This window comes from Phasianus colchicus, chromosome 29 (genome assembly GCF_987193195.1).
Source record: "Phasianus colchicus chromosome 29, bPhaCol1.hap1.1, whole genome shotgun sequence".
NCBI lineage: Eukaryota > Metazoa > Chordata > Aves > Galliformes > Phasianidae > Phasianus > Phasianus colchicus.
The window spans coordinates 158,161-172,265 of NC_143464.1; the positions used below are offsets into that span (position 1 = coordinate 158,161).

Consider the following 14,105-nt stretch of genomic DNA (forward strand, 5'->3'; position numbering starts at 1 on the left):
TCCTCCATCCCGCCGGCGCCATCGGCATCACCATGGCGGCGGCCCCCCGTCCGCAGCCGCCAGTGGCGGAGAGCCCGCGCTCGGCCCCGCCTCCTCCGCTCTGCCATTGGTCGGTGCGCCGAACGGGGCGGGCGCTCCGCGCGGGGTCCTTTCTGTCCGCGGGCGCGCCGTCATTGCGACATCACCGCGCGCGTTCCCATGGCCCCGGCCCGGCTGCCCTCGGCGATGCCTGCCGTTGTGCGCCCGCTCCGCTTCCGGGGCCCCGGCTGCGGCTGCGGGAGGAGGGCGGGGACGTGGGGGGCCTCAGCGAGGCCGGGCCCGCACCGCCCCGCCCCGCTCCGCTCCGTGCGGGCCTTGCTGGAGAGCGGCGAGCGCGGGCTGGCGGCCGCCGGCAGGTGGGGGAGCGGGGCGTCCGGGCGGGCGGCGCGGCCCGGCGGTGGCGCTGGGGAACCCGCTGGAGACGAGCGGCTCCGCGGGCACCTTGACGTTCCGCTCCAGGCGGTCGCGGTGCCGGCCCGAGGCCGGCGCTGTGCGGGGTGGGGCTGAGCGCGGGGCGATCAGCTGCTGCTGCAGCTCGGCCGGCTTCTCGGCCGCCTGCGCAAGGCGCTGCTGGCTCGCGTTCAGCCGAGCGTCGGCCCGTAGCTCCAGAGCCTTTTCCTTCACGCGGCCTTCCGGCCGCTCTGCCCCAAGCCCGCAGCGATGCCTGGGGTCGTTGTGACCAAAGTGTGGGACCCGGCGTGTGGTGGTGTCGAACCTCGTGCCGTTGGCATCAGCCGTCGATCGGCCTGACCGGAGCCCCCTGCAGGGTCTTTAGGCAGATTATAGGCGGATGCCGTAGCTGAGGGGCGATGGGAGACAGGGAGGGGAGCATCCTGCCGTGCCACCGGCAGCCCGGGGACCACGTGCTGTGGGTGCCGGCATGAAGCTCCTCCATCCGTCAGCACGGGAGCTGCGGTTCTGGCTGCAGCGGCAGGAACTCAGCGCAGCCCTGCAGAGAGCGGTCCGGCAGCACGAGAAGAAGATGACGGCCGTGGAGTGCGAGAGCCTCAGCAGCGTCTGCAGCCCGCAAGGAGCTGAGCGGGGCTGGGAAGAGGAAGCTGTGGGAGTCCTGGGGAGGGACTCCCAGAATAGCAGCGTGAGTGGCAGGATCAGCTGCTTCCTCCTGACACCGTTTCCTTTGAGAAGCCAGTGCAGAAGCCAGACCCCATTGTCACATCTGTGGGGTTGCACAGAACGCACAGGCATGGGGTAAGTTTAGGTTGGATATAAGGACAAATTTCTATACAGTAAGGGTTGTTGAGCACTGGAATGGGCTCCCTGGGGAGGTGGTTGAGTCACCATCACCGAACATGTTTAAAAACTGTTTGGATGTGGTGCTCCAGTACATGATTTAGAGGAGGGTTGTTAGAGTTGGGGTACTTTGGTCAGGTCGTGGTTGGACTCGATGCTCTTGAAGTTCTTTTCCAACGTGAGCGATTCTGTGATTCTGCAGGGACACAGTGTGTTGGACTGCTGTTTGTTGCAGAGCACCAGCACAGGGCAGGACTGGGGACTGGGAAGATCACAGAAGATCACAGAAACACCAAGGTTAGAGAAGACCTGTAAGATCATCCAGTCCAACCGTCCACCTATCACCAGTAGTTCTCATTAAACCATATCCCTCAACATGAAATCCAAACGTTCCTTGAACACCTCCAGGGTTGGTGACTCCACCACCTCCGTAGGCAGCCCATTCCACTGCCTGACCACTCTTTGAGAGAAGTAGTATTTCCTAACGTCCAGCGTAAATCTCCCCTGCTGCAGCTTGAAGCCATTCCCTCTAGTTCTGTCACCAGTTACATGAGAGAAGAGGCTAACCCCCAGCTCACTACAACCTCACTTCAGGTAGTTATAGAGAGCAATAAGGTCTGCCCTGGGCCTCCTCTTCTCCACACTAGCTGCTAATGGATCGCTCCATTAATGCAAAATTGCTGTAATTAAGAGCAGGTAAATGCTCCTGCACAAGACTGGGCACTGAGACCTTTGTGTCTGTCAGTGATTCTCCAGCACGTTCTGTGCACGTGGCTGCTTTGCTTTCTAGGGCCTGGGAACAGCCAACAGCACTCTGATCAGAGTGATGGTGTCCTGCTCCGAAAAAGGATCTTTTTAGATCTGCTCTTCTTACCTGTATCCTCTCTTCTGTTCTGCCCTCTTTCTTCTCCCCTCTTGTTCATCACTCTTCTCCCCCTTACAAGCTCCTCTCTTCCCTTTTTCCTTTGTTCTGCTCAATCTTTTCTCTCCTCTCCTTCTCTCCTCTCCTCTCCTCTTTGTTGGCAAGAGGGCTTCGAGCTCCCTTGCTGGTGCGGAGAGAGAGGCTCAGACTCCCTTGCTGGTGCAGAAGGAAGGATGAAGGACTTTTACTGAAGATGCTTACAACCTTTTATACCCGTGAAACAGCAACTTACATGTAGGAAGCAGGAGCCTCGTGTGTGTTTACGTCTGGCTCAAGTTACTGCTAAGCTTTTTTACTCATTAGCGTAGGGTAATAGGTGGGGTTGAGGGTGGAACAAGGGGTGGTACAAGGAGAGTGGGGATTGGTTCATGGGTTTCCTGGGTGGGTTCGTGGGTTTCCTGGGCGGTCGCGTGTCACGGTATATAAGTGCTTGTTACGCAGCAATAAATTGGCTTTCGGCATAGGAACGCTGGTCGTTCGGTCCGTCCGACTGTCCCCTCGCCAGAGGTCGATGTTGCGCAGCAACAATTAGCAAGATAATGACTTTATCCCACATCTCCCCCTTTTCTATTAAGAGAAAAAGAAGCACGGTTCAAAAACAATCCTAAAAGTAGCTAAACTAAAATTAATACACTGAACAAGGATGGGTTCTGTAGAGTACAAACAGCAGTCCATATTAACCAGTCCCAACGATTCCAATTCTTATGATTCCTTGGTGACACAGTTGACAAAGTGCGTCTTGTCGCTGTGAGTCCAAACCACTGATGAAAGTGCTGTGGTCACGTTACAGCAGATGATGAGACGGATGGCCAGACCCCCCAGATTTGCATGAGCACCCCCTGGGCACCCCAGGACTCCTCTGGGACATCCCCAGACCCTTCTGGATGACTCCAGGACCACTCAGACCCACATGAGAACTCCCTGGACCCTACCAGACCCTACTGGGCCATTTCCAGATCAGCCCAGGGACTCCTCAGAGCTCTTGGGCCCATAGTGGGAACTTCCAGATCCTTCCATGGTGCCACAGGACCAACCCGGGGACTCCCTGGACACCCCAAGGTCCCTCTGGGATATCTCCAGACTCTTCTGGTTGAGTCCAGAAGAGCCCCCTGGAGCCCCCAAACCTCTCTAGGATGTCTCATGCAGATCCTTCTGCATGATTCCAAGGGGGGATAAGGGGAGATAAAGGGGGGTGTGGGTGAGGAGAGAAAGGGGTCAGTGGGGCTTTTTTGGGCTGGAAAGGGGGGTTGTGTGGAATCTAGGGGGGGAAGGTGTGAGCGAGTGGAACTGCTGTGGGGTGTAAAGAGGATCTGGTGATGGAGGGAGAGGTGGAATGGGGAAACTGGGGAGTTGTGGGGAGCTTCTATAGTAAAGGAAGTCTAGGGGCAGAGTGTGGGGGATGGGGGGGAAAGCAGAGGTTCTGACACAGTGCCTGTTCAACAGCTCCCCTTTGTGTCCCTTCCCAGGGAGAATCCACACTGCCTGAATGACACTGGGCACACAGCTTCCTTCTTAGCTGGACGTCAAGACACCTTGCTGACACAGATCTTCTGTAAGAGACGCAAGGTTAGTTTGGAAATCCATGAGCTTCTCTAAGGTCATGCGTTACATCGAAGATCTAAAGGTAATCACAGAATCATAGCATAGCGTGGGTTGAAAAGGACCACAATGACCATCTAGTTTCAACCCCCTGCCATGTGCAGGGACACCGTCCACCAGACCAGGCTGCCCTGAGCCACGTCCAGCCTGGCCTCGAATGTCCCAAAGGATGGGGCATCCACGTCCTCTATGGGCTACCTTTTAAAATGCCTCACCACCGTCTGAATGCAAAACGTCCCCCTGATATCTAAACTAAATCTCCCCTGTCTCAATTTAAAACCATTCCCCATTATCCTGTCATTATCCACCCTCGTAAACATCTGTTCCCCCTCCAGTTTAAACGTTTCCTTCAAGTCCTGGGAGGTCTCCCGGAGCCTTCTCTTCTCCAAGCTGAACAAGCCCCGGTCCCTCGTTGCACCAAGAATGCCTCGGCGGCTGCATTTCCCTCGTCCCCCACCAGGGGGCGCTGCTCCCCATCCAGCTCAGCACGCACCCTGCGCTCACTTCCAGGGGGCGTTCTCAGCAGCGTGCGCCCTTTGCACCGGGCAGCCCGGGCTGCGCTTTACTGACGTGCTGCTCGGCCGCGTTCACAACGTGTGCTCCAGTCAGCCCGCAGGCTGTCGGCTTTTCAGCGTCTATTACAGAGCCCAGTGCCGGAGCTGGTGTGCGCTAAAGGCACCTGCAGCTGCCGGGACAGCCTGAAGAAAAGCCTCGGGAGGGGTTTGCACGACCCCAGGTGAGCCGTCAGCCCGGCGCTAAGCGCACAGAAGGGAACGCTGGAAGGGCCGCTAGAGGCAGATGTTGCCTGCTGGGTCCCCGAAGGGAAACTGCGGGCTGCCGGGGAGAGAGAGGGGAGTGGAAATTCCCCCGTTGGAGGCTTCACATTCAGACACTCCAAAGGAGGAGTTGAAAGCTGCCATCAATCCATGCGTGCAGAGCTGTGGAGCGGGATCATCTCGTGTCTGCCGTGGCCCAGAGGGAGAAACGCACTCCCGGCTGGGCTGCGTTACACAGAGCCAACCGGGCAGCAGAGCACGCTGAGCTCCTCTGCTCACTTCCTCACTGTCCCAGCTCCAACCCCTTCCTGTGCCTCTCGGAGCCCAAGCCGGGCTGCAACACGCCTGGGAACCGCTGCTCCCCTCGTTGCAGCCCGTCTGGCCCAGCAAACCTGCCGTGCTGGGCAGGAGCTGGAGCCGGGACCGGGCTCCCGCCTGGGCTACAGCAGCGCCGGTTCCGCCCCGCCCGGTGCCGCTCCCCGCTGCCCTCCCACCGCTGCTGGCAGGGGGCAGGAAGCGTGCGCTCCTCTGCACGAGGCACGAAGGGCTCCTACCTTGGGTGCGGAGCAGGCTGCTCCCACCTCTGGTGCAGGCAACCGGGCTCCTGGGAGTCGCTCCTGGGAGAGCAGGGGATGCCGAGTGCCCGCAGCCCGGAGCTGGCCGCAGGACGGCCTTGCTGCACCTCCTGCCGCCGCGGTGCTGCCCGGATGGCTTCCAGCCAGGCTCTGGCCGCTTCGGCACAGCCTCAGGTGCCGGGCAGCAATTCCCACAGCGAGCACGCCCCGAGCCGGCTGCCAGGCCGTGGGCAGTTTCACAGCTCGTTCTCGTGGCACATCTGCACCCGTGGGAGAGAGGGGAGGATGGGGGCTGTGTTTTGTCACGCTAATGAAGCGTCGCTCTCTGCTCCGTCCCTTTGCTTCCTTTGCTGGGGACATTCGCACATCCTTGCGGTCGCACATCCCCACGTTGCTGTCCTGGCGCTCCTTTAACTCCTCTCACCCGTGAGCAGGTCCCAGAAGAGGCAATCTCCGGCTGCCCTGCTCTCGAGGGCAGCATCTCCCTGCAGCTGGCGCACTTCCTCACTGAGCGCTGCCCATGGCACTCATGGCACGTTTCTCCTCACTGAGCGAGTGACTTCTATTGCTAATAACTTCCTATCCTGCTTTCTCAATTCGGTCTTCTCTGCAAGGCATGAGCATGGTTAAGCTCTCTGTTGTATGAGGGCTGGCTATGCTATAACTCTCGAGGCCCACACATCTACTGTGGGGCAGAGAAAGAGCCCTGGTATGGACCAGGTACATTACAGGTACAGGGACCCGTATGTCTTAAGGAGATGTCCTCCATTTGGGTGAAGGAGCGAGGGTGCTCCCCCAGAGGGTGGATCCACAGCTATAGGCTGTGTGATGCAGATCGGTGTGGGAGCACAACCCTTGAGAGCAGGGTCCCACTTGGGGAGGTATCTCTGAGGTGAAATCTTGCAAGGCACCCTGAGATTGAGGCTATAATGCGCTCGGGAATGTAAGCTTTGTAATACTTTGGAGAAATCATTGCAACAAAAATGCGCTGGGGGGCATTTGCAGTTAGCTGCCAGGAAGGGGCCTGGTAGGATCATGTAACGAGTAAATGTCCAAACTGGTTTTTCATTGTTGTTATCTTTGTGATTGTTAAGTGTTTCTGTTATAAAATTATTGCTTGTGGAATTCCATTTACAATACAAGTGCTCTTGTTGCTGGGAGACATTGGTTATAGCTCGTGCCCAGGGAATTTGGTGTTCCTGTGCCCTGGGGAAGTAGGCAGACTCCATTACCCAGCAACGAGACTTTATAAGCGGCTGCTATCTAGTGTGAATGCTAACCTTTGGATCCAAGGTGTGAGTGGTGTGAACGTGGGAATCGAGTTTAATTGGATATTTGTTTAACCCTGTATTTGTTATCAGAGCCTTGACCTGTAGTACTGCCCAGGAATTACAGTGGAATAGAGGAAACTGGCATTTTGGTTGGCGTTGTGGACTGGGGTTTAAAGAGGAGTATGTATTTGGTCACAGTAACTTACTAGCTATAAGGTGTGGACTTTGGGGAACAATAAAGAATCAATGAAATTTAGTATGGAGGAACACAGGGAAAGGAAGTTCCCAGGCAAATTCCACCTGAGATATTGCTGGAGAGCCTGGGGGCCCCGTGAGCAAGAAAACTTTAATTAAAAATTGTAATCAGTGGTGGTTGGAAGGCGATGACCATTTAGCAGTTAATATTGTTTTTGCGAAGGCAGGAGATGAGATGCTGGGAGCGAATAGCCTTCATCTGCAGAGACCTGGGAAACTTGATATCCCAGTGTTAGCACGGGAAGCCTTAGGAAGGGAGGAGCTGAGAGCAGGGCTCTAGGACCCAGAGATCTCCTCAGGAAGAGCTGAAGGGGGAGAGCTGGAAGGGCCCAAGAGGGTTCTGCCCCCGTTGAACGGGAAAGCAGTTGGTGCAAAAAGAGGCGCTGGATTTGGTAACAGATGCAGTAACAGTCAAGGGTAGAGAAGATTAAGCTGAGGAAGGAATTGCAGCAAAGTGTGGAATTTGTAGTAACTGGAGCATCTAATTGGGTGTTAAATACTCCAGTGAGTGGTGAATTTGTAATTTGTGATTTGAATTTGTAACCGTAAGGGAAGACACTGGCAAAAGTGAGCCTTAACTTAGTGTAGGTAAACAGGTAGGGATACACAAATGTTTGTAGGTGCCAAATTCACCAAAGCCTTTTCTAGGGCAAGATTTATTAGAACAACTGGAATCTTGAAATCAAGTTGAAAGGAAAATTGGAATGTAAGGTACAAGAAGAACAGTTAATGGAGGTGCTTAGTTTAGCATTGATCACTACCCCTGCTGGGACCAGGATCCCAGACAAAGGAAGTGATCAAGTCTATCCTGGGGTGTGGGTAGTAGAGACCCCAGGAAGAGCTAAGAATGCAGCACCACTAGCAATCGGAATAAAGCAGGGAGCTCGGCCGGTTCGGATTAAACTGTACCCCCTCAGATTCGGAGATGGGAAAGGAATCCAGCCAATAATTGACAGTTTTCAGAAATTCGGGTTGTTACTGGAGTGTGAGCACAAGATTTAAGGGCCATCAATAGAATAGTGTAGGATTTATACCCATTGGTAGCATACCCATACACGCTGCTTCCAAAATTATCAGGTGAATTGGCATGGTTTACCGTTCTGGACCTAGAAGATGCCATTTTTTGTCCACCATTGAGTCCAGAGAATCAGCTCATGTTTACCTTTGAGTGGGAGAATCCTGATTCAGGAAGAACAACACAACTTACATGCACAGCACTTTTCCAGAGGTTAAAACAAACAAACAAACAAAAGTCCCACTCTTTTCAGGAGCCAACTTGCCAAAGACTGGAGCAATGGGTACGGCCCCAGGACAAGGAACCCTGTCACAGCACATGGATGACCTTCTGATAGCTACCACAACAAAGGAGATATGCATAGCAAGGACAATTAGTCTACTAAACTTTCTCGGACTTGATGGCTATTGAGTTTCTCCACAGAAAGCCCAGATGGCGTGGCCACAAGTAACCTATTTGGGTTACGAAATTGCTGCTGGATTCCAAACCCTAGAGAACTACAAGGAAGGAAGCGATTTGCCAGACTGTGGAACCTCAAGCAGCAAAGGCGCTCCTGACTTTCCTAGGGATGACAAGGTGGTGTTGCATATGGATATACAACTATGGAATACTGGTAAAAACTCTCTATGCCCTTTTTAAATCCTATCCAGAGGTCCTCATTCAGGTTGAGGAGGGCAAAGCAGACTAAGGTTTACCTGTGGCAATTAGACACAGACTCTGTTGTTTGTGCAGAACAAAAACTTTTATTGTGTACAGTGAACTTGAACAATATGCTCTTGGTCAAGTGTCTTATGAATTGTGACCCTTTTGCTGCATGCGGCAGTGCTGGATCTTCCATCCTGCCCTGAAGGAGATGGCACTAGAGCTGGGCTCGTCCCTCTTGTGCCATCCCGTGGCACACAGGCCACTCACCTCTGTCAGCCACCTCAGGTTTGCCACTGGTCAGCTTGACCTTGATAGCATCTGCTCACTCCCGTGCCAGGTGCACAAGCTGGACGCCTCGTGATCACGTCGAGAGGTTCGGTCTGGCACAGATAGTTACAATCTTTCGGTTTTCTCCCTTCATTCTGCTGAACTTGTTTACATCTCCCAAGGTCTTTTGCTAATCAGAGCAAGAATGTCCTTCTTTTCTCCCGGCGATACACAGAGTAAAGGAAGCAAAATACAGGACCTGGATAAACTAATCGAGGGGGCTTGGAGAGCATTCAGAAACAGAGGACACAGAGGTGCAGGCTTCAAAACAAGATAATAGTTCCCACCTCCCTATTATGGGCCATAATCATGGCTGAGCACAGGAAAACTCACTGGGGAACTGAGACCCTGTATAAACACTTGAGCCAACGGGTTGTGGCTTGGAATTTATACACCACCACTAAGCAGGTAACACAGCAATGTGAGATCTGTTTACAGAGTAATCCTAGAACAGGCCCCAGGGTGCCCTGGGACAAATAGGGAAGGGAATTTATCCTGGGCAACAATGGTGAATTGATTTCCCTGAACTCCCAAGAAAAGGGGGGTATAGGTATATGCTGGTATTAACAGACACCTCTTCAGGTTGGCCAGAGGCTTTTCCCTTGCAGGACCAACAGGGTGCAGGGAGTAACTAAAGTACTGTTACAAGAGATAATTCCAGGATTTGGGGTTCCAGAACATATCATATCATATCATATCATATACAGCGATCAATGTGAAAGAGCAAGCTTGTGGAGCTACACGTGAGTTAAGAAGACATCTCAACCCCAGTGGAATATTAAGAAGACTGGACCATTGGAGCTAAGGATTAAGAGACAGTAAGTTTAGAATGTGTTTATAGATTGCACTTGCTTTAGCCTGGCGTGAAATCACCTATTCAAATATCACTAGTGGTTAGCCTAAAGCTCACTGATTGTTGGATATGTACAGCCTTACCAAGAGATGGAGGAATGGAAATCCTTCAGTGTGGGATTCCCTCCACCAATTGGACACTATGGGTGGCGCAGGAAGTAGGCGTAGGTGTGCAAATAAAATCACGACAATAGGAAAAAGGACCTAAATTCAGTATACAACTATAGACAGGCCTCAATGTGAGACCCTTCCTGAGAACTAGAAAGGACATTATGAGGAGGATACTTAGTGCTTCAATGGAACAGCGCCTCCTCCAGGGATACTGAGAACCTCTTGGAAAAGGGTGAAGCAGGTAATAACCCCCATATAGACAGGCCCTCTGGGTTCCGTAGTTTTATTGGATGGTTTATTCCTAGACTAGGAGTAAGTGAATCAGAAAAGGCAATTATCAGTATAGCAGCAACATTAGGGAAATCAAGAACTCAACTATGGATGCTATTCTTGGATTGCAGACAGAGGCATCCTCTCTTAGTCAAGTAGTATTGCAGAAAGGAATGGCTCTTGATCTCCTGACGGCCAAAGAAGGAGGGGTGTACGCTATAATCAATCAAAACTGACGAAACTCAAAGAAAAGAAACAGATGTGCACACTAAACTATGGGAATAAATTCAGGTGATCCACCTTTTTTGGATAACACCTCATTTGGATTTACAGAACTGTGGAGCAGATTAACCAGTTGGTTACCAGGCTTTGCCTGGCTAAAGCAACTCTTCAAGGCTTGTGTAATCTTACTCTTTCTTGGAATATTCGTATGTGTTGTTACATTGTTTCTTGAGTATGTTTAATGGAAACAGCATAAGATACACTAAAAGATGGAAAGCGGGGCGTTCTTCATAAATCCTGAGGTGAGAATGGTGTCATCTAGCGACGTGACAATTGCTAGATTGTAGAAAAGGGGGGAATTGATGTGGGACTATTTCTTTAGAATTGTTTCGGAATTATGTACTAGGTAAGGAGGTGTAGAGCAGAAAAAGGTGACGCAGACGCTTTGGGGGGGACGTCAGAGGGGGGTTGACTCACCCTTCCTAGCAGCAGCCTGGAGAAGGGGGAGGTGAGCCGAGGAATGCATCTCTCGCACCGCTCCAGGCACTCGTGCTCACTTACTGGTTCCTTGCTGTGCCACTACAGCAAGGAATAAGAGCTGCAAGCCACAGTAACTCAGCAGTTGGGGTGGAGAATATTATAACTTCTTGGAACCAGTGAATATCTCCTCCTATACTAAGGGTAATATCAGAATAATCTACTCCTCCTTCCTTAGAATCAATCGTAATATCCTCTCCTATTCTTGCATATGTGTAACTTGTCTCTATAAATATCCTTAAACTGTCCTTTTACGGTATGCATGTTAGGAGAGGCTACTCCCTCAGTACCCAGCGTGTGTGTGCAGTGCTGTAACTCAAAATATACCTGCTTTATAACCACTTTGTGGTTATGGAGTTTGATTTTCCACAAGTCATCCTGTTCAGGCCATGATCTGTGTTCTTCCACGCATATGGAAGTTCTGTTTAGCCTTGAGTGAGACAGAAGTGAGAACACTTGGAAGAATCTGGTGAACCATGTCCCAGACTAGACTAGGGTGGGCTTCTTTGTTAGCTTCCTTGTTTGTTTTCTTTTTCTTTTTCTTTTTTTTTTTTTCTTCTCAAGAGCAGAGTCAGAAGAGGATGTGTTAACCTCCTCTACCATAGGGATACTGGACCTTTTGTTACAAAACCATTGCTTTCTAGAAGACTTTGATGTGAGCGGAGGAAATAATTTTGCTCATGTGTGCAGCTGGGTTACCAGCACAAAGGAAAGAGATGCGGCTGTGATCATGGCAAAGTTCAGAGGAACATCCCCTGCAGAAAGATGTGTAGAGTTTAAACATTGCCAAGTGAAACTTGGAGCCCACTTTTGCCCCACAGAAAATGCAATAGAAAAGGAAGCAGTCTTCTCCGGACACAAACCCCCGGTTACCTCGAGGGCGGTTCCTTCTGGATGATCTTAAAGTCAGTAGATCTACATAAGTGAACAGCAGAGCTGGCCCTCGTAAAGTAGAGAGCTTAACCATGCTCATGCCTTGCAGAGAAGACCGAATTGAGAAAGCAGGATAGGAAGTTATTAGCAATAGAAGTCACTCGCTCAGTGAGGAGAAACGTGCCATGAGTGCCATGGGCAGCGCTCAGTGAGGAAGTGCGCCAGCTGCAGGGAGATGCTGCCCTCGAGAGCAGGGCAGCCGGAGATTGCCTCTTCTGGGACCTGCTCACGGGTGAGAGGAGTTAAAGGAGCGCCAGGACAGCAACGTGGGGATGTGCGACCGCAAGGATGTGCGAATGTCCCCAGCAAAGGAAGCAAAGGGACGGAGCAGAGAGCGACGCTTCATAGCGTGACAAAACACAGCCCCCATCCTCCCCTCTCTCCCACGGGTGCAGATGTGCCACGAGAACGAGCTGTGAAACTGCCCACGGCCTGGCAGCCGGCTCGGGGCGTGCTCGCTGTGGGAATTGCTGCCCGGCACCTGAGGCTGTGCCGAAGCGGCCAGAGCCTGGCTGGAAGCCATCCGGGCAGCACCGCGGCGGCAGGAGGTGCAGCAAGGCCGTCCTGCGGCCAGCTCCGGGCTGCGGGCACTCGGCATCCCCTGCTCTCCCAGGAGCGACTCCCAGGAGCCCGGTTGCCTGCACCAGAGGTGGGAGCAGCCTGCTCCGCACCCAAGGTAGGAGCCCTTCGTGCCTCGTGCAGAGGAGCGCACGCTTCCTGCCCCCTGCCAGCAGCGGTGGGAGGGCAGCGGGGAGCGGCACCGGGCGGGGCGGAACCGGCGCTGCTGTAGCCCAGGCGGGAGCCCGGTCCCGGCTCCAGCTCCTGCCCAGCACGGCAGGTTTGCTGGGCCAGACGGGCTGCAACGAGGGGAGCAGCGGTTCCCAGGCGTGTTGCAGCCCGGCTTGGGCTCCGAGAGGCACAGGAAGGGGTTGCAGCTGGGACAGTGAGGAAGTGAGCAGAGGAGCTCAGCGTGCTCTGCTGCCCGGTTGGCTCTGTGTAACGCAGCCCAGCCGGGAGTGCGTTTCTCCCTCTGGGCCACGGCAGACACGAGATGATCCCGCTCCACAGCTCTGCACGCATGGATTGATGGCAGCTTTCAACTCCTCCTTTGGAGTGTCTGAATGTGAAGCCTCCAGCGGGGGAATTTCCACTCCCCTCTCTCTCCCCGGCAGCCCGCAGTTTCCCTTCGGGGACCCAGCAGGCAACATCTGCCTCTAGCGGCCCTTCCAGCGTTCCCTTCTGTGCGCTTAGCGCCGGGCTGACGGCTCACCTGGGGTCGTGCAAACCCCTCCCGAGGCTTTTCTTCAGGCTGTCCCGGCAGCTGCAGGTGCCTTTAGCGCACACCAGCTCCGGCACTGGGCTGTGTAATAGACGCTGAAAAGCCGACAGCCTGCGGGCTGACTGGAGCACACGTTGTGAACGCGGCCGAGCAGCACGTCAGTAAAGCGCAGCCCGGGCTGCCCGGTGCAAAGGGCGCACGCTGCTGAGAACGCCCCCTGGAAGTGAGCGCAGGGTGCGTGCTGAGCTGGATGGGGAGCAGCGCGCCCTGGTGGGGGACGAGGGAAATGCAGCCGCCGAGGTCCAGCCCAGTCCCCAAGTGTGGCGAAAGCGCATTTCTGGAACGTAGGTCTCACCCTATATGACTACATGACCCACATGACTATGAGCTACTTTATGGCTCCTTTTGTATACCAGAGGCTTCCTCCCGCTTTGAGAATGGATTTGGCCTAGGTGAGGCTAAGATGTGTATTACAGTGTTAGGTGAGGGAGCTGTAGAGCTAGGGACAAAATAATGTGGCATGATGCACGTGAAATGATTTGCCTTAGGGCATTTCATCATTGATGATAGTCCAAAAAGTCCACCAAACAATCTCTCCTCCTCAAAATTAAGACACTTGCACTTATGCCTTTGCAGGACAGATCTTTCCAGGTACAATCCCTTCCTGGTTTTGTGCAATTATCACCAGCCTCTGTTTTCAAAAGACAGGTGCCTGTGACAGATAGGTGAATATCTCCAGGAACCAAACTGAAACAATAGAAGCTAGGCACTTAATAAAAAATAATCCCTCACAAAGCCCACCTAAATTGTTCAGTATCTAAATATTTTACAAATCTGGGTCATGGATCCCTAAGTTCATTTGGGGAGATGCCTATGTGGTCACCCTCACAGCGGTATGTGTCCCTTTTTAAAGCCGGTGGGGCAGGAAGCCTCCTCTGCATCTCCCAGCATCCCTGGCCTTTGGTTATTACTAAAAGGTTTCTCTTTAGCTCCTGTTTGATCTTCCATCATCACAAAACAGCTGCTGTAAGGTCTTCTTCCCATTTGGCCTCTGACTAATCACATCTATCCTGATGTCTGATAGAGAGAATGCCTCTTTGCGGTCTAATGGGAGCAGTGAGGGATTCAACAAAGGACCTTCCTTCCACTTTTAGAAAGAACTTTCATCAAAACGTAACTAAGCTAAGAAAACGGCTAGAGAACTGCTTACCATCTCCTTCAATCAC

The 14,105-nt window shown here is 53.0% G+C and overlaps 1 protein-coding gene across 8 annotated transcripts; it reads left to right on the forward strand.

Annotated features, from left to right (window-relative positions):
• The first annotated feature begins 396 nt into the window (after positions 1 to 396).
• Positions 397 to 14,105, forward strand: LOC149914404 (uncharacterized). 8 transcript variants are annotated; one of them, XR_016460419.1, is made up of 4 exons: positions 397 to 1,248; positions 3,679 to 3,778; positions 7,957 to 9,493; positions 11,232 to 11,953. XR_016460419.1 is itself a non-coding variant. In XM_090126750.1 (3 exons), the coding sequence occupies exons 1-3, from the start codon at positions 920 to 922 to the stop codon at positions 14,058 to 14,060; spliced, it is 456 nt and encodes a 151-aa protein (XP_089982876.1). In that variant the 5' UTR covers positions 397 to 919; the 3' UTR covers positions 14,061 to 14,105. The 8 variants fall into 8 exon arrangements, 4 of the variants coding, with proteins under 4 accessions (XP_089982876.1, XP_089982877.1, XP_089982875.1 ...); XR_016460418.1 differs by lacking the exon at positions 11,232 to 11,953 and adding an exon at positions 9,759 to 11,203; XR_016460420.1 differs by lacking the exon at positions 11,232 to 11,953 and having other exon boundaries at positions 1,493 to 3,778; positions 7,957 to 11,203.